At 47.2% G+C, this 20,132-nt stretch overlaps 1 protein-coding gene across 1 annotated transcript in view; it reads left to right on the top strand.

Annotated features, from left to right (window-relative positions):
* HORMAD2 (HORMA domain containing 2) overlaps window positions 1-4,675 on the top strand; it is a 60,898-nt gene extending 56,223 nt beyond the window's left edge. The window contains exon 11 of the mRNA XM_043436954.1: window positions 3,855-4,675. Within this exon, the coding sequence (XP_043292889.1) occupies window positions 3,855-3,959 (105 nt within the window). The 3' untranslated portion in view covers window positions 3,960-4,675. The remainder of the gene's footprint in view (window positions 1-3,854) is intronic.
* Window positions 4,676-20,132: the final 15,457 nt, after the last annotated feature.

Genomic DNA, 20,132 nt, shown 5'->3' with positions numbered 1-20,132 from the left:
TTACCCACTTTCCCCATCTCCAATGCAGTGAACCCATACTTTAAGACCCATCTCAATGTTTCTCTTAGGCTTAGGGGCCTTCTCTAAATTCCCCAGGTTGAGCTGGTTACTCCCTCTTGACTTTTTATAAAACTTTGCATACTTGCTGTCTCAATGTCTTTAGTTTTTTATGCATTCTTCAACTGACTTCAGGGTGACATCTGCCCCGCAAACTCCAATGCAGCTAGTAACTTCCCTGTCTAAATCAAGTAGACATATTTCAGTCCTTATCATCCTTGACTTCTCAGCAACCCCTGACACTACAGGGGAAAAAAAGCCTTCATCGCTTTTATTTTCTCTATTCCCTCTTCTTAAACCTCTCTGCCTTGGCTTTCTTTGTAGGACAATCTAGACTTCTCTGTCTCTCGCACCCTCCTTCGTCGGCTCTTTCGCCTGATCTCTAAGTGCTGGAGTTCCTTGTGGCTGTGTCCTGGCCTCCTTTCCCTTCTCACGCTCTCTTCTCTCAGTAAGCAGACTCTTCCACACCTGCGGCACTAACTAGCCTCCATATGCTGACGACTCTCACAATCACCTGTCCAACCCAGGCTGCCACCCCGAGCTCCAGACTTCCGTACATTGCTGCCGATCCCCTGTCTCTACCCGGGGTTTCTCAAGTACTCCCAACACAGTAGGTTCAAAACGCTCATTGTTCTCTGCCTGAGGGAACAGTCCTCCATCCCTGAGGTTGGCTGAGCCAGAAACTGGGAGTCATTGTTGGCCTACCCACCTCTCCTTGACCACCGTGTCCAGTTGGTCATCCTACTGCCTCTACCTTCTCGATACTTCTATCACTGTTGCCGTCTCTCCTGCACGGGCACCCAAGGTTATCACCTGACCACTCCAGTAGCATGACTCACCAGCCTGCATCCACTTGCTGCCTCCACACACCTTTCTATACAGCAGGCAGAGTGTTGTTTGAGGACAGATTCATTCATTCATTCATTCATAGGAAGAAAATGAATTCAGGCCGTACTATATGCAAGTTGTGACCAAGACAGGCAAGTGCCTAACCTCCTGGGACCCCATTAACAGCGCACAGAGGGGCTCTAAGACCGTGATGGCAGCTCTGCGCTCATTCCTTAGGAAGATGCTCCTGTACACACACACACACACACACACACGCATCCACCATGATGGGCCATTTGCCATTCGTGGGGGCTGAGAAAACAGCGGGCAGAGTGAGAGATAGAATGGGGGAGAGGCGGCGGACACTGCTGGGCACAGCCAGGCCCTGGCAGGCGGCGACTCGAACTGGGGGGTGTTCAGACGGTAGCGGCCCCCACAAAGGCCCCTCCCTTTCCCAGAACCACCGATGGTGTACGAAAAGCCAAGGGAGGCACTTTGGACTTTGCCTAAAAGTGGTGAGATGCCATAGGAAATCATTAAGCCAAAAAGTAACATGGCCGGACTGTAAAATCTACAGGGCAAGGATTTTTATCTCGTTTGTTCACTGATGTGCGCCAAGCACCCAGAACAATACCACGCGCAGCACTGGCCCTCCATTAATAATTGCTGAGTGAATGGATTTCTATTATGTTGTGCTGCCTTATTTTGCAATCATGTGCTTCATGTCTCTCCCTTACAAGATTCAATCCTTGAAAACAACTGTGTCTTATGCACTTTCACATTACCAGAGACACGGTATTAGTGCCAGCACAGGACACATTCATTCATTCGGCCAATAATTCCCTGCACCCAGTGACAGGGCAGGAGCAGAGCGTGGGAGTGGACACCAGAGGCCAGGTCCAGAGTGGGGCGAGCAGGGGCCATGTGAGAGCTGCAATCGGCCAAGGAAGTCTGGGCAAGATGGAGCTGCGGAGATGGGCCAGGGCCATGGAGAGTGTGGGCTTTGTCCTGAGAACAAGGGGAAGTCACTAACATGGGTGATGAATCAGGAGAGCCATGTAGTCAGATTTAACAGAGACTACTTGGGCTCCGGAGTGGGAGAGTGGATTGGAGAGGTAGGAAGCGTGGCAGTTTGAGTCCAGGAGTTGGGAGAGATGATACTGGCCTACGGTAAACCAGAGGCAGGAGAAGAGAGAAAAATGGATGGATCTCAAAGATATTAAGGAGGTAGGCTCAACCGGAATTAGTGAGTAGTTAGACGTTAGGGTGAGGATGATGGAGTAGCCATGGATGAATCCCAGGTTTTTAACTTGGACACCTCCAGTGGAATGCTTGCCTGGGTGGCTTTGGCATCAACGATGCAAACTCAGCGAGTTGGAGCACACCTGAAAAATGTTTCTCAAATGTTGCTTTGTATGGATAAATTTGTGGGCTTATACAGTTCAGAACACAGACTATTTATCTATGTTAGGAAGCACCCCAACTGATCACATACTTGCTTTCAAACCCACTAGTTTTCTATAAACCAGTGAACTTCCCAGACCTCACTAGTTGCCTTGTATACATTATGAAGATGTTTCAGTGAACTCACTGCAATAAAATTAAAGCTCTGAAGCTTGTAACAAAACTCTGGTTGACTCTAGCAAAGAAGAAAAAGAGAACAAAACTATCAAACCATCAGACCAACCTGTACACCCATCTTCTCTTCTTCCCAGTGTAACCTGACTTGATAGAAGTGGGGATAATTTCATTTGAATGGAAAGCATACCCAAGCACATTTTTAGAAAAGCTAGAATTTTACCCAGTACTTTTTCTTACAGCTACACTGAAACAAATTCACCTCCCAGATAAAGAAGTTGGCTTTTGTGCTTTGGGTTTTTATGTTGCTATTTCCTTACTTTACAGCAGACCTTTCAAACTTTTGTATATCTAAGCAAACCAGTTACTTAATGAGCAGCTCTAATTATTTTCTCAGAGTTTTAGTGTTCCATATAGCCAATGTCTTGGTTTAAGCCAAAGGGAATTTGTGGTTTCTGAGATCAGAAATTCAACTACTTTCTAAAATGCAAAACTGGTGATGAAATTAGGTGTTTATAGAACCAATCTTTGGCTCCAAATGGTACTTAGCTGCTTTACTGATACTTCCATTATTTTGTAGTAAAAGCATGTCAACAATAACAACCTGTACCTATAACAAAAGAAAAGAATAATGTTGGAACTTCTACTAGATATTCTGACAAGTCTTGCTTAAAAATATGTATCTTATTCCATTTTCCTCCAAAGAAAGAACAGAGAACATGGAAAAACCTTTTCTCCCATCTAGTGGCTGGAAACTATAAAAATGTCCTCCATGCCTGTCTTGGAATTCCAGGCATTAGGGATTGTCTGACATCGAGTTGTTCGCTCGGTTAAATAAAATTCTAAAATCTTTACCGAAGCTGAGCCCAATGGAGAAATATATGCCCATGATGATTCACTAACCGAATTCTCTTTAGTCGGTAACATAATTCTCATCAAGCAGAAAGAAGGTCATGGTCCCACCTTGTTAATCTGAACCTATAGTTTAAAAAAGGTAAGACTGCATGATTCTGCTCACTGAAAAGGTGACTTGAATTATATTTGCCTCTAAAGCTATCAGTGCCCTAGATCTCTCCTGACCCTTAATGGCTCCTAGTTGGCCCCACCTCTTGACAGCTCTTTTTTTCAAGAGCTGGATGTGCTGAATTCGCTAAAGAGAGCCAAGAAACTGTCCCTGAACCTGGCTGCCTCCAGGGGCCTCAGCTCCTGAAAGCCGGAATGCCAGGCTCCGCTCTGGCCGCAGGGCCTCGGAGCAGAGCTAGCCCGGCCCGCAGGAAGGCAGGTTTGGATCCGCTCGCCACTCGGGGGGTTAAGGCTTGGTCTGTCCTGTGTGCCTTGTGCAGATACCAGAATCTCTGCTGAACGCTGCCTCTCTCTGGTGATTCTCACAGATTCAAAGAATGAATTTCATGTGCAGTCAGCAAAGTTCTGAGAGATCCAGAAAGAAGAGGAAGGTCAGCGAACCAGTGAAAGTCTTCATCCCTGACAGAAAGTGAAACTTGGCTGCCTTTGCTACTTTTATTCTAAAATAAGTCCATTTTGCAACAAGTGTGCATGAAGTGTCTTAGTAGGAAAGTAAGTTTCTATCACCAAAACCCTTTACTAAATGTATTGCTCAACTTTCTGTGTTAATTCACTAAGTGCTGAATGACCAGGTAGGACATGGGTTCACTTGGCCACAAGGAAACGAGGTCACCAGGACTGCTTGGGGCCAGCATTGCTTTGAGGCAGAGTTAGAGATGAGACACCCTTTATAGCTGGAAAAGAACCACAGCAGCTCTTTGGAAGAGAAACAAGCTGTCCTTCTCAAAGGAAAGAGGGTTTTCTTTGCATAATTCAACTCCCCAGGTGCTCAGACGACCGCAAAAGGTTTTAACTTGTTGTAACCTGTGTGCTGGAATCCCTCTGCAGTTCATTAGAATTCCCACAGAATCGCATAGCGTGTGTGTGGCGGTGCTGATCCTGTGTGATTCCTGTGTTAACTTCAATCACGAGGTTAATCAGCTAAGTGTTGGACCAAAGTGTAGTCTCCCTGTAGAGTTCCCCAAAGCCGGCCCTGCGCCGCCTTCTGCTGGCCAGCCCGAGACAGGAACCGGCTGCAACGCAGGAGCCTGGTTCCCTTCCGAGAGGCCCTGTGGCACACTTCCCCACCCCAAGCTTCAGCTCATCAGTCTGTAACCTGCAGATGAGGCCCCCAGTCCTCCTGTCCTTCTGGAAGAATTCTAATAGACTTAATGATTAACATCAGATGAATAATAAATGTCAGTGTTGTGTGAATTATTTATATACCATGAAATTTAATAACTTAATTTAAATGGATAGGACCAACAAGTTAAATGTTGTAAGTGTGTGTGTTTTCTGGTTAAATAAAATCAAAACACAAGGTATTTTTTGGCTCGTCTAGTTTTCTTCATTCAGATCAGTGTAGTGAGGACATCAGGATCTGGAGTGCTTGTTAAACCGCAGACTGCTAGGCCCGCCTCATTTCTATTCATCAGAACCCCAGGTGGTGGGCCCTCTGGAGAACTCCCTGGGTTCTGATGCACAGGAAAGACTCAGAACCCAGGGCAGACCTCTGATCCGGGCTGAGAGGAGACTCTCAGGGGCCAGACGTGCACTCAAGCCAGCGGCAGCCTGTGGTCGTCACACTCCCCTTCAGGAGGCTCTCCAACTTCCGATTGCCCACAGGCAGCCCCCCAGCTGGGGTCCTGAGTTGGGCTGTAGCCCCGAGGCCTGCCAGGGAGGAGCGAGTTCCCTTTCCCCAGCACGTGGCGTGTCCTCCCATGAGCTCGCCCCGCCGCCAAGAGGAGCAGGAGGGGGAAGGTACGGGCTTATTATATCCTTGGGAGAACCGGAGCCTGAGTCACCAGAACTTCTTTTGAGAGAATCCTATGAAGAGATTAGCTGTCTAGTGGAGGGATTAGGCTTGTTTTGTGTCTCTCAGAGCACAGAGCTCAGAGCAGACTGGCGAAAGCTATAGGAGGTCACTCACGCTCCGTGTCAGGAGGAACTTACTCCACAGGGTGTCAGAAATCTGACAGGGCGAACCCTGTGAGGCAGTGAGCCTGCCTCGGAGCCTCAGGTGTCTGAACACCAAGCAGCTTCATCAATACCCCAGGAGGCTCTGACTCTCGGAGCAGACGGGTTATAGGCAGTAATTAGTCAATCTGGATTTCAGAGAGAACCGTTTTGTTTAAAAGAGGAATTTAGCTCTCAGTCTATAATTTTGATAAATTTAGCCTAAGGTGGGAGATCCTTTAAGTAAAAGTCTAGAGTCTGAATCTGTCTAGATGGTCTTTTAGTGCTTTTATTGTCTCTGTTAACACCCCTCTCCTCCCGCAATGGATGCCAACAGGCAGGATGTGTGTGTCTGATGGAGAGAGACAGAGAGAGTGTGTGTGTTTCTGTGTGTGTGTGTCTCAGCAGCAGAGAGAAGGTGCTGGACCCGTGCCCTGCCTGGGCACATCAAGAAGGAGACGCGTTGTCAAGAGGATCCGAGAACCATGAAGACATGAACTCGCTGATTTGACACAGCAGAGCTCAGAAGTTCAGCCAGCTATCAAGATGGGAGGGTGTTCAATTCTATTTACTGCATGATTTATTGGGATGGGGAGAGAAAAAAAAAAAATCCTTTTTCTAGCCTATTCATTTCTGCCCTTAATAATAACGGAATGAATAACCACAAGTTCATCAAGAAGCTAGAATTTCAGTGAAAAGAAGGACAACTCAGACCCCAGCTGGGGAGCCTAAACCGCAGTGCTCTAGCCATTCCCTCACCCCAGCAGCGCCGGTGCTCGCAAAGATCTGCTGCAGGTCGCCTGGAAACTGGGATGTCGTTAAACTGAAATCTATGCAGGGGAAATTTGACTTGGGCTGCCTGCGGTTTTTCTGTCTTTACAGAAAATTGGTCTAGCTGGAAAGAGGGCTGGTGTAGCTCACGACTGCCACCAGCCTTTGAAGCCAGGCACCGAAACCACACCTTCATTTCCCTTCTCGAAGGTCCCTCTGGTGTCAGGGTCCTTTCATTCTCCAGCTCACCTCTACCAGGAAGAGACTGGAAAGATTCACCAGCGTCAAAGTGACACTCACACAAGTTCAAAGTGGTGCACGTTTTGTTCTTTTTATTTATTTTTAACGGGAGGATAATTCACATCAACATGAATCAGCCACAGGTACACATACGTCCCCTCCCTCTTGAACCTCCTTTCCACCCCATCCCACCCCTCTAGCTTGCTGCAGAGCACCAGGCTGAGCTCCCTGTGATAAATAGCAACTTCCCACTAGCTAGCTGTTTTCCACATGGTAATGTAGATATATTTCAATGCTACTCTCTCAATTCATCGCACCTTCTTCTGTCCCTGCTGTGTCCGTAAGTCTGTTCTCTATGTCTGAATCTCTATTCCTGCCCTGCAAATAGGTTTATCAGTACTGTTTTTCTAGATTCCACATATATGTGTTAATATACATTAAAAAAAAAACAAAACACTATTAGAGCCAGTTCTCAGGGTGTCTTAACATTGTCAGTTCATGGTTTCAAACCCAGTAGTACTGGGTCTTTAGAGATTCCCAGTAAGTTTCCGGATTTATAGTAAAAATAATTCTTAGTGGCAATCATTCTCAATCAGAAGGAAGACCCAGATGATAAAATGAGACCCGCACTGTACAAGGCACCGAGCAGCTCTCCCATGGCATGAGTCTGAGATGCTGTACAAACGAGATGCCTCTGTTTGTTCCAAATGTATCCTCTTCAGAAATTATTAGCACATATATATATATGTATTTTTAAAAGAATATTTTCAATGTGGTTGTGTGTTTGTGTAATGAGGCCCTGGCTGAGACTTGCTATGTTAGTTTGCAGTTTCCGCTAGGACGAGGGCCTTAATTAGTGGGCTCTTTGGTTAGGCAATGGTAAAGCCAAAATCCTACCCAGAAATGGAAAGACCTGAGGTGCTAATCGACTCACATCACTTCCCCTGGGTGACTACATCTCTACAAACAGGGAGTGTCAAAGTCGTCGAGACTGACTCTTGGAGGTGGCAGACTCACGGCTACCAGTAGCCGACTGTAGGGGAGGCAGAGGGTCTACTGACCCCTACAACCCAGCCGGAAGTTGGACATGAGATCTGCTCAATAGGACCGCCCGGGGGACAAGCCTCCCTAAACACTTTCATCCGGTCCTAACTGTGCCATGAGGTTCAGCTGTAAAAGGTTTCCCTGAGACAGGAGTGGTGAGGCAGGCAGATCCAGAGAGCCAGAAACAGCCAGGACAGACTGGTGGGGCAGAAAGCTGGTCTAAGACCGAGGTTCCTCACTGGGTACCGCAGGACTGCTGAAGGCTGGAGAAGTCTGGGGCATCTGGGTTCCGTCTGAATAATTATTGATCAGCTCCAGGGTAAGCAGGCAAATTTAGGTTTTCATCTTTCTTTGAGCAAGGTTGTTAAGGTAAAGGCTAGGGTATGGCTGCCGAACCTGGCTGGCATTTCTTAGACAGGCTATTTCCCGGCTCCAGCTCGGGTTACTCAGGATAACAGTACTTCAGGCGCCTACCTACTGACACCCTTGTGAGGATTAAGCCAGGCAGCTCAAGCTAAGTGCCCAGCATGTATACAGCTGGTGCTCAACAGGTGTTCGTCGCTTGTCCTATATTTCGCTCTTGGCCTGTCCCGTTCCTTCATGTCAGGAGTTCAGGGTCCCAGCGCTGCTCTTTGCCTGCCCCCGAGATCCTGCATCGACACCCAAGCCACGCTCCCGGCTATTTCTCCCCTCTCCTTTCCCAAATCCAGACTCACTTTCCCTCAAGACAGTCTGATGGGAGCGACGCTTCAGATGAAGCTCAGTGGGCTGCCCTCCCCACATCTGCATTTTAAAATGGAAGCGTGTTTGTAAGAAAAGCGAATCTCACATTGGGAATGCGAAATGAGGGGAGACTGAGTAAACAGGGGAGAAGAATGTCTAAGGAGAACTTCACAGCTGCCTGCAAACTGCGAGGCCAAGTCAGATGAGGGAAGCACAGACCCAGTCTGGGTTGTTCCAAAGACAGAACACAGATCCAGTAGGAAGAGGCTGCAGGGAGGCAGGTTTGGGCTCCACAGCTGGAGGACTTTCTCCTTCATGCCCTAGAACGGTGCCTGGCACAAGGATGTAATGTTTCCATTATTAAAACTGTCAGCCCATGACTCTTTCTGGCTGTAACGAGTTCCCCATCACTAGAAGTGTTCAAGTTGAGTTGACCAGGAAGTTGCTCTTTGGATAAGAATCAAGTCAAATGAGGGGACTTCCCTAGTGGTCCAATGGCTAAGACTCTGTGCTCCCAATGCAGGGGCCCCTGGTCAGGAAACTAGATCCCACATGCTGCAACTAAAGCTCCCACACAATGAAGACTGAAGATCCCACATGCCACAACTATGGCCTGGTGCAACCAAATAAATAAAAATAATTTTTTTAAAAAAGAAGAATCAAGTAAATAGAATATTGAGGGCTCTCCTAGCTGTAAAGTTCTATGACATTGTTATTAAAGGTAGAATTTCAACAGAGATGGAGCAAGGAACATTTTCTAAGTCCTTTTCCCAAAAGACAGTATATTGAAGTGGTTAAAGCTGAGGGTTCTGCTGCTATATGACCCAGCAATCCCATTGCTGGGCATACACACCAAGGAAGCCAGAATTAAAAGAGACATGTGTATCCCAATGTTCACTGCAGCACTGTTTACAATAGCCAGGATGTGGAAGCAACCTAGATGTCCATCGGCAGATGAATGGGTAAGAAAGTTGTGGTACATATACACAATGGAATATTACTCAGCCATTAAAAAGAATGCATTTGTGTCTGTTCTAATGTGGTGGATGAAACTGGAGCCTATTATGCAGAGTGAAGTAAGTCAGAAAGAAAAACACCAATACAGTATATTAACACATATATATGGAATTTAGAAAGATGGTAACAATGACCCTATGTGTGAGAAAGCAAAGGAGACACAGATGTAAAGAACAGACATTTGGACTCTGTGGGAGAAGGCGAGGGTGGGATGATTTGAGAGAACAGCACTGAAACATGTATATTCCCACAGGTGAACTAGATGACCAGTCCAAGTTTGATGCAGGACACAGGGCACTCAAGCTGGTGTGCTGGGACGACCCAGAGGGATGGGGTGGGAGGGAGGTGGGAGGGGGGTTCGGGACGGGGGACACATGTACACCCGTGGCTGATTCACGTCAATGGACGGCAAAAACCACAACAATATTGCAAAGTAATTAGCCTCCAATTAAAATAAATTAATTAATTTAAAAAAAAAGTTGAGGGTTCTGGAGTTTAGACACTGCCTGGGTTCAAACCCTGGTCGTCCTATTTCCGAGCCGTGTGACTCTGGGCAAGCTGGCTGCTCTCTCTGCGCTTCAATTTCCCCATGTGTAAAAGTGGGGGCCATGATAGGGTCTCCCTTCGGAGTTACCGTGAAAACTGAGTGAACTGATTCAAGTAAAGCACTTAGAAGAATGCCTGGCACAAAGAGAGTTCACGCTTCAGACACATTCGGGATGAGGTATTATCCGACACCCTTGCCCCGGTGCAGCTTTCTGCGTCTTTTCAGTATGTGGAAGGAAGTCCCTTATACCATAATTGCCCCTGACCTTGTGTTTTCCCTAAATCACATGCCAGCCCCGGCCACTGTAATTAACCCAGGCCCTTTGCATCTCCTGTAAGCAAGCTTTCAGGCTGAACGAGCACGCAGGGCCCCTGACGCACCATTTGTGAAGGATCGCGCGGCAGAGACACAGCCCTGGACACCTTAACCCTGCTGCCTGCCTGGCAAGTGGTGGGTGCCCGGTAAATATTTGTTGAACGAACTGACGAACTCGGCAGGGTTCTTGTCATTGCCTACGTTTTATTTATTTATTTTTTTGATTAGGTAATTCATTCACGGGATTGAACATTCAAAAGGAACAAAAGGCTATAGAATGAGACATATCCCTCCTGCCCCGTCCCGAGGTCCCCTCCCCACCGGTACTAAGATAACCACTTTCTCATATGTCTTTCTAGAGCTATTTTAGGGCCTAAACAGGTAAACCTACTAGCATATGCACGTCTGTTTCTTTCCCTCCTTTTTAAACAAACGGCCACATACGCCGTTCCAGGTGTATTTATTGACATGGTCACGGAAGTGAGGGTGAACATGCGCACACAAAGGGGCACTAGAGGAGAAATGGCTCAGAGACACAAAATCAACTAGGCAAATGCTGCATTAACCCGACATCGAGTGGTTACACGGCCTGGGCTGATATATGGAAGGGGGTGATCAGGGAAAGAATGGTCTGAGTGAGTTATTTTTTAAGTTTACACCAGGGTAACCGCTGCCACAATCAAGATACAGAGCATTTCTGTCACCCCCAGAAGTTCCTTCATGTCCCTTTGTGGCTGGGCCCCACCCTGGACCCACACACCCATCCTCTGCTCTGTCAGAGTTTTTCGGCTTCTGTCTCAGGCCCGCGTGCAGCAGAGCGCCCTCCACTCGGCAGAGCTAATCGCGGTATTAGTCAGTATCGGTGGGGCTTGCTCTGGGCTGGGCGTTCTGCTGAGCACCCACCCACTCGTGCTCATTCATTTAATCCCCCCCACAACCAAAGGAGGCAGGTCCTGCTGTCATCTCGATTTCAGACGAGATGTCTAAGACACAGAAGCGAAACCACTTGCCCAAGGTCACACAGTGACCTTGTTGTTCAGTCTCGCGTCCCACTCTGCACCCACATGGACTACAGACGCCAGGCTTCCCTGTCCTTCACGATCTCCTAGAGTTTGCTCAAACTCATGTCCGTTGAGTCGATGATGCTATCCAACCATCTTAGCCTCGGTTGCCCCCTTCACCTCCTGCCCTCAATCTTTTCCAGCATCAGGGTCTTTTCTGAACCCAAAGCAATGTGAAAATAATCAAGAAAACACTCAGACTCCAGCAGAAAGACTTCATTACTATTTTTTTTTAATATTTATGTATTTGGCTGCTCCAGGTCATAGTTGCAGCATGTGGGATCCAGTTCCCTGACCAGGAGATCAAACCTGGGGCCTGCTGTGTTGGGAGCATGGAGTCTTAGCCAGCGGACCACCAGGGAAGTCCCAAGAAAGATTTCACTACTATTTAACAAGATCAAGGCGGGTTGGACTGGGGGGACGCCTGAATTTTATGTTACTCTAGAATGGATTTGTCCAGCAGCCTCAAGTGTACTTAAAGTGGCTCGTGGCTTTCTTCACAGGCATCAGTCAGTCTGCAGGCAGTGTGCACGTTCACCACGCCGCTCTCTTCTAAGAAATTACAACATTAAGAACTCTCTCTTAATGTTAAAGAGCTGGTGTGGTCAGGGTATTACTGAGAAGACAACTATCTCTGACTATCTACAGGTCCAAGAACATGCATGTCATTCTGAAACCACAAGGAATGTGGTTAAGTCCCCCCGGTCACATCTCTCAACAAAGATTGATCTGTTTCACTGTTGCCTCCAAGGGCTTTTCTCCTGGACTAAGACATTAATTCATAATGATGTCTGCTAATGGGCCTTCCCTAGAGAGGAGCCTATTAAAGGAATTAATTACACCGCAGGTTCAGAAACTTCCTGGCACATAATGAAATGGCTCCCCAGCTGAAACAGTCTGAGAAAGAAACCACCGATCTCAATCCTGAGACCAGTTCCTATAAAGAGAGAGGCAAATTTGCTCAGATAACTGCAGATTCTGGGAGAAACAGGACAATGAAAATGTTAACAATGAAACCAATGTTCACTCACTGATGTAAGTGTGCTAAGCTGCTTCAACTGTGTCCAATTCTTTGTGACCATATGGACTATAGCCTGCCAGTTTCCTCTGTCCTTGGGATTCTCCAGGCAAGAATACTAGAGTGGGTAACCATTCCCTCCTCTAGGAGATCTTCCCAAACCAGGGATCGAACCGGAGTCTCACGTCTCCTGCACTGGCAGGCAAGTTCTTTACCGCTAGTGTCACCTGGGAAGCCTTCACTCACTGATGGGGTTTCATTAAATATAGATCATATTTTTCTAAAAATTTCTAGTTCTTTATTACCTCCTCTTATTTGAGACCTGTGTTTGCCACTTATGAATATTGCCAATTAACCTTACAATGCAATTTTAATGTGTTTTCTTTTTAATAGGAAAATAGTTCTTGGGACTCCTCGGGTGGTTTAGCGGCTAGGGTTCCCCACTCCCAATTCAGGGGACACAGGTTCAATCCCTGGTCAGGGAACTAGATCCCACATGCTGTGACTAAGACCCGGCACAGCCGAATAACTAAAAATAAATATTTTTTAAAAACTCAGTTTTCTCCACTTAACATAGAATAAGTGATAGTGGACCTAGGATTGGGAGAATGGATGCATGTGTATGTACGGCTGAGTCCCTTGGCTGTCCACCTGAAACTATCACAACATTGATATTCAGCTATGCTCCAATGCAAAATAAAAAGTTTAATTTAAAAAAAGAAAAATAAGGGACTTAGGATGGATTATGTTTCATTCAAACTCAAGAGAAAGTGGTAGAATTACCCTCTCTGGAAGTCTAGATTGGTTTCAATGCAGCCTAAAGCCTGGGGAGTAGATTAGATGACTTTCTGGTCTCTGATTCCTCTGTGTGGCCTGTGTCACACAGTCCAAATCTCCAGAAATGACAACAGCAGAAGAAAGAGATAACGGCAGGTTAACTATAGGTACTGATGAGCCACAAACTGGTTGGTTTCTAGGTAAACTGGGGGGGGGGGGCAGGGGCAGGGAAGCATGATGTGCAGAATTGACTAGAGATCCTGTCAAAGTCGGTTTTAGTCGTAACCTTGGTTCTCCCTTTATTTCTGGACAAGGCCTTTATTTCCTCTCTTTTTATGTTCCATTCGCAGCAAAAAGCAGACAGCGACCACCCGGGGATTTGAGCCACCAAGAGGCAGGAGCAAGGGGTGGCAACAGTCCACTCTCAATGCAGCCTGGGGCCTGGATGGAAGTCCTCAGTCGGGCTCTGGGGTAGTTTGCGGGGAAGGGAGGCGAGCTCTCTCGGGAGCCCAGCCCGAAGGATTGCGGGCATCAGGAGAAGAGGGAGGCAGAGGACGAGATGGTTGGATGGCATCATCTACTCAATGGACATAAGTCTGAGCAAACTCCAGGAGATAGTGAAGGACAGAGAAGCCTGGTGTGCTGCCGTCCATGGGGTCGCAGAGTTGGACACGACTTGGCGACTGAACAACAACTAGAGAAAGCCTGATCCTCACGAGTCAGAAGGGACCACACCAGTCCTCTGGCCCCTCCTAGTAACAGACTGAGGTTACTGTTGAGCAAAGTGAGATTTATCTGAACCCAGTCTATGGTCAGCTGCAACATAGGCTTTACTTGGAATGAACTCAGCCATAACGATGGAGCCCAGGGGAAAGGGTGTTTTTTTTTTAATTATTATTATGAATGAAACTCATTTACAGTTACAACACAGAGAATGGTCATTTGCATGCTTTAAACTCTTTAGCAGATCATGGTTACACACTGTGTTAAGTGACTTTGAAAAGTTACAAGATGATTAAACACTGTCTGGCAATTGCTTGGATTTTAAGTGTTTCTTAGAATGGGCAAGCTACATAAAACCTAACCAAGTTCCAGCTAAAAGTCTAACAGTTCTGATGGAAACTGTTAAACCAGTTCTGCAAAAAAAGACAAACAGCTTCAAACTGCCAGGTATCAGTATTATTGTAATATTCCCTTTATCAAAAACCTATAACTGAAATTTATAGGTAAGAATTTACAGTAAGCAGCAGGTACTTGGAAACTTGTCAGTTAAGATTTCCCATTAGAGAAGAGATTCTGCTGTAAGCTTTTTAACCCTCTAATGTCAGAGGGAAAAAAAAAAAACTTTCACAATTAGTTTCTAAGGAAATTATATAAAAGTCATAATAACTAAGAGGAAAAGTTTTCAATTGTCATTTCCAATAGGACACAACCTCCTACAGAAAACACAACCTGATGGGTTTGTTTTTTTTTTTAGAAGACTGTATATAAATAAAAATCAAAATCTATATTCTTTATATATTTCTAAAGAAAATAGTTAACAAAATCACCTTAAAGTGACTTCATTTCCTGCTGCTCCCCCAACCTCCTCAAAACTGAGAATATAACAAATATTTGCATAGGTTTATTATTCACATTTAATCATGAATAATTCACTTTGTACAGACAGCTGGGTAAACAAGCATTTTGGAGTTTCCTTTTTCTAGAATATTTTCCCCTTGGCTGAAAGGAAACAGCTTCAGTGTGGTTTTTAGTGCCATCCTGTCCCCATCCTCCGAGCAGGAGGATTCCCCTGTTTCATGGATTTCCTTTTTTTTTTTTTTCCTTTCTTTCTGTCAATTCTTAGGCTACAGTTCACAAACATACACACACATATATTATTATTATTATTATGAAGAAATGAAAAATGAGCTCCACCACTCAAGTCCGTGGTCTGCAAAACAAGTGAATGGTCACAGATGTACTTTTGGGTGGATCCTCTTCTGAGTGCTGGGAAAAGATCTCCCGAGCTCATTCTGCCTCGTCATTAGCTCCTTCACCTTCTCCTATCAGTTCATGAACAGTTTCACAATTACTTGACTATCTGCCACAAAGCCGGCTCCCATTTCCCTCTGCTCCTCCCAGGCCTACGTGAGGAAGTGAAGCACGTACCGCTGCACACACAGGTTGGCCCAGGGCATTTCAATCTGGGCGAGGGGGCGCCGTTTACCAAAGGTCAAGGATCCTTCCAGCTCTGCGGACGTCACCAGCCGAACTGTGATAGTATAACCTGCGGTTTGGGGGACAATTAGGCTTGCCGTCACTCGGCTCTGACCAAAGGGGCGGCCGTGGTGGGGAGCGGGCGGAGGTCACAGTATACCCTTGGGAAATCCCTGCTCTTTGTCACGACCTGGCAGAGAGCTTTGAGAGTTTTAGCCACCCAGCCAACGCCACGTGCCCGCCCTGACTGTGTTAGTTGAGGGCAGACACGGGCCTAGGGGTCCATGCACCCTCTCTCCAGCAGTGCGCGTCATAAAGCATGAACCCCATGGCCGAGAGCATTCCAGAGAACATCAGCCACCATTCGATAAATTAGAAAAACGGTACTGATGAAAACACTGATGCACCTATTTGAGGGCAGCGATGGAGACGCAGACATAGAGAACAGACGGGGGGTGGAGACGGTGGGCCGCGTCGGGAGGGTATAAACACAGTACCACGTGTGGAACAGATGGCCAGCGCGAAGCCGCTCTGCACCGCGGGGAGCTCAGCCCGATGCTCTGCGATGACCTAGGAGGGGAGGGTGGGGAGGGAGGGAGGCTCGGGAGGGAGTGGATCCATGCATGTATTACGGCGGATTCACGCTGTTGTACGGCAGAAGCTAACGCAACATTGTAAAGCAGTCATACGCCAATTAAAATTTAAAAGAAAGTAAAAGTTATTTTCTTCATCGAACATGCTAGACATGTTCTAAGCACTTTACACACATAAACTCTTTAATTCCTATAACCACCTTATATAATAGGTACAATCCTTACCCCCACTTTACAGATGAGGAAAATGAGGCACAGAGAAATCAAGTAATTCACTGACCATCACCACAGGAAGTGGGAGGGCCAGGACTCAAACCAGACAGTCTGGCTCCAAAGTCTGTGCTTTCACTCACCATGCTCTGCTATGGGTATAAATCCCTGCTTACTGTAAAGAGTTTAGAAAGATCAGAAAAACATGAAGAAGAGAACAATTACTCCTAGTCTCACCACCCATTTTAGAGTATTTCCTGTGTGTGTGTGTGTGTGTACAAAAGCATTTAACTTAGTGGAATTTCTCATCAACTCTCCTCTTACAATTTTCTGTATCTTATGAATATTTTCTCCCATGGAAAGATATTAATTTGATTGAACATTCAATTTCCTGAGTCTACTTTGTAAATACCCACCCAGTCAACTTTGGAAGCACTTATGTTTGGAGGTGGGTGGGGGGCGGGGAGCTACCCACTGGCACTAGTGGTGAAGAATCCACCTGCCAAGGCAGGAGATGCAAGAGAAGAGGGTTTGATCCCTGGGTCAGGAAGATCGCCTGGAGAAGGCGATGGCACTCCAGTATCCTTGCCTGCAAAATTCTATGGACAGAGGAGCCTGGCGGGCTACAGTCCAGGGAGTCGCAAAGAGACGGACAAGACTGAGCAACGGAGCGCACCCACACATATGACTAGGGGAGGGGGAGGTCGGGGGCAGCTGGTTTAGAAGAGGCCTTGTTTCCCCAAACCAAAAGAACTTCTCTGAAAATGGACTCAGCGTGGTTCGTTTTAAGTGACCTGAAAAAAAAAAAAAAAAAAGGTGTTGTGTCTGGAAACATAGCGTGACTTTCCCCTTCAAAGCGTTTCGTGTTGTGTCCACTTCACATTGTTCAGTTTCCTCAGGGGCGGGGCAGGGGGAGAGAGCCTGGGTGCACAGAAAAATGTAGGCTAGTCAACAGGAAACCCGAAGTCCCCAGTACAGCACAGCGGCCTCTGATCACAGCCCGGCCTGGCAGCTTTCTCTTTTCTTTGACAGGTGTTGCAAAAATAATAATAAATGCTCGAAAGAACCATTTGCCTGGTAAACAGAGCTGTTATTAAAAACTGGCATCATATACCAAGACACTGAAGGGCAGCCTCGGAAGCCAAGGCGGTCGTGGTCACTCCTAGGACACGGTGCCAGCGTTTGGCCAAGTCACGTGCCAGCCCGTCAACAGCCAGAGAAGTAAACAGCACAGCGACGGGGCTGACCTAACCTCAAAACCTCTCGGGAGCACACGGAAACTGGCTTGAAAAGACCGTTTCTCTTTTTCCCCCTCGTTAATTGAATTTCTAGCTCTAATTACAACGGCAGAAACAGAAAACAATATTCTAAAGGGGAAGTCAAAGAATGACCCCTGTTTCTGAAAAAGCCGAGTCACGGAGTCGTTAGGAACGCAGCGGCACCCACCCTCGCTCTTTGCCTGAGCTGATTTACCCACCTACAGATGAGGCCGCTGAGAGCGGGGGAGGGGCGGGGGGCCGGGGCCAGGATTTTCAGAGGGCCCTCGCTGGGAATTACTCTCGCATGCACATAAATTTCCCCAATAAGCACCTTCTGGAGTTTGCACACAAAGGAGTTAAACACTTCGGAGCTTCCTGTCCAATGTTCTAACTTGAGTTGTGCAACCAGAAAATCAGGTAAGCATCTCGACGGCTAGGTTAAACTTGACTTTTTCTGGAAACTAGATCTCACGAACTTGGGCCCCTAAATCCACTGCCCTGTCTTTCTTTTAAAAGACATTTTACCCATAGTCATTGGTCCTAGGTCCGCCTGGAGCTAAAAAGGCAGGAGCTGTCTGAAATGTAAGGTGCAATACCAAGCAGCCAAAGGGAGAAAATGAAATTTTTCTTTGACCTTAAAATTCAGGTTTCCTCTTCCTCTCCGTTGCAAGTGTTTTGAAAACTAGTTCTACTTCTCTCGGTCTGAGTCTTCCCATCCCAGGGGAATGACAAGGCACTGGGACAGGAAACTAACCAACTCTTCTAACCATCAGCCTGGGAAGGATGGAGGGTTCCCACTTCTCCCGGATTCCATAGAGCCTCCTTCAGGAAGGGGTTGATCTGGGAGAAGTGAGAGGTGAGGACCAGACTAACAACCTGTCCCTGGAGAGGACCTGGGCAGATAAAATAACCAAACCACAGCTCAGGACCACACAGAACGTGCCTTCTCATAGGATTTACAGAGTACCTCTAACATACACTGGTTCTTCGAAGTTCCGTGAACTATCTCGGGGTGGGGAATGACATCGCCTGCAGCCTGGAGAGGTTGTGTTGGCTGGCCTGGATCACAGCATTCACCCAGGACCTGGGTCTGGGGGCTGCGGGGCCTGCACTGGCCTTGCTCCCCCCACCCTCTGTCTGCTTGGTCAGATGGACCCCCATCATGGACAACCACTTGGGCCATCAGCTTTCTCCCATGATTAAACCCACTCACTCTGAGTCTCATCTCTCCAAGTCCCATGAAGGGGGCAACCTGTGCTAAGAGACTATAACGTCTTAACACCCCACTGGGAGGTTGGGACTGACAAATATACACTACATGTGTAAAACAGGTAGCTAGCGAGAAGCGTCTCTATAGCGTGGGGAGCTCAGCTCGGTACTCTGTGATGACCTAGAGGGCTGGCGTGGTCCAAGAGGGAGGGGACACATGTACACATACGGCTGATTCACTTTGTTGTATAGCAGAGACTAATCGAGCATTGCAAGGCAACTGTATCCCAACTAAAAAGAAACATTCTGATGCCCCAAACCCCTGCTGGCTGTGTGTGCTCAGACCAGCAACTCAACGGGCACCCCCTTCCCCCCGGATGTCACCTGCAAAATGGAGATACTAGTTCTTTACAACTGAGGATCGAGTGAAATCACGAGTCAATGGAATTCCTTCTCTTACCCTCAACCCATCTTTCCCTCCTAAAGCGAATCTCAGAGCACCGCCCTCTCTCACCCAGATCACTGTAGGCGTCCTCTGACCCGTCTCTCCGCTTCCAGACAAGGCCCCACCACGCATTCTCCACCCTGGCTGAGGCAATCCTGCCAGAGAATAAGTATGAACAGATTTACCCTTCCGAAAACCCCCAGCGGCACCCCAGGGCCCGAGAGTCAAGTCCGGGCTCCCAGCTCGGCCCACGCGCCTGCAGCCTTGGCCCGTGTTCCCCTCACCAGCATCCCGTGCTCAGCGCCCAGCAGGTACCATGCGCTCCTCTGCCTCCAGGGCTCTGAGCAGGCTGTTGGCCTACGACACTCTCCCCGTGGCCTCTCTCATTCCTAATCCTTTTTTAGTTTAAGCATCATTTCCTCGAGGAAGTCTCCCTGAGTGGACTCTGATACCTCCCCTCTCGTCCTGTCTGTCTCCCCATCCCGGCATCTGGAACACACTGTCACCGCCTGGCTGCTCACCCCTTGCTTGCTCATAGGTGTCTGGGGGGCCCCCAGCCCTTCTCCTGACCCAGAACAAACAAGAGAGCAGTGAAGGATATTCATCCTGGAAACTTTCCTGAAGCATGCGATTTCTTTTAAAAGTATTCTACTCTTTCTTGAAAATATTTGCATTTCAAAATGCCCACCCTTTCCTTTGAACGCCCTCAGCCTTCAATGCCTTATGCCACATAAAAGAGTAGCTTTGGAATATTAAGTCTAGTCAGTGAATATAGTACTTTTATTCTAAAGGGAGGGGGGGGCCTCATATAATAACAATATCGTAAGGTAAATTAGGATTAATACTTCTATGCGTGAGCTTCATAGAAGTGGTGCAGTGGTAAAGAATCTGCCTGCCGACGCAGGAGACGCAGGTTCAATCCTTGGGTCAGGAAGATCCCCTGAAGTAGGAGATGGCAGCCCACGCCAGTGTTCTTGCCTAGAAAATCCCATGGACAGAAAAGCCTGGCAGGCTACAGTCCATGGGGTCGCAAAGAGTCAGATACAACTGAGTGACTGAGTACGCACTTCTATGGCGTATTCACACAAATATCTCAGTTTATTCTTTAAAAACTCCTGTGGATTGGATTCATCTGTTACAGGATATTTTAGTTATCATTCTGCAACTGTAAGTGGCAGAAACCATCCTCAGTTTGCTTAAGCAAATAAGAAAAAAAAAGAAAG

The sequence above is a fragment of the Cervus canadensis genome, chromosome 1 (genome assembly GCF_019320065.1).
Source record: "Cervus canadensis isolate Bull #8, Minnesota chromosome 1, ASM1932006v1, whole genome shotgun sequence".
NCBI classification, from domain to species: domain Eukaryota; kingdom Metazoa; phylum Chordata; class Mammalia; order Artiodactyla; family Cervidae; genus Cervus; species Cervus canadensis.
This window is presented reverse-complemented; position numbering and strand designations above follow the sequence as displayed.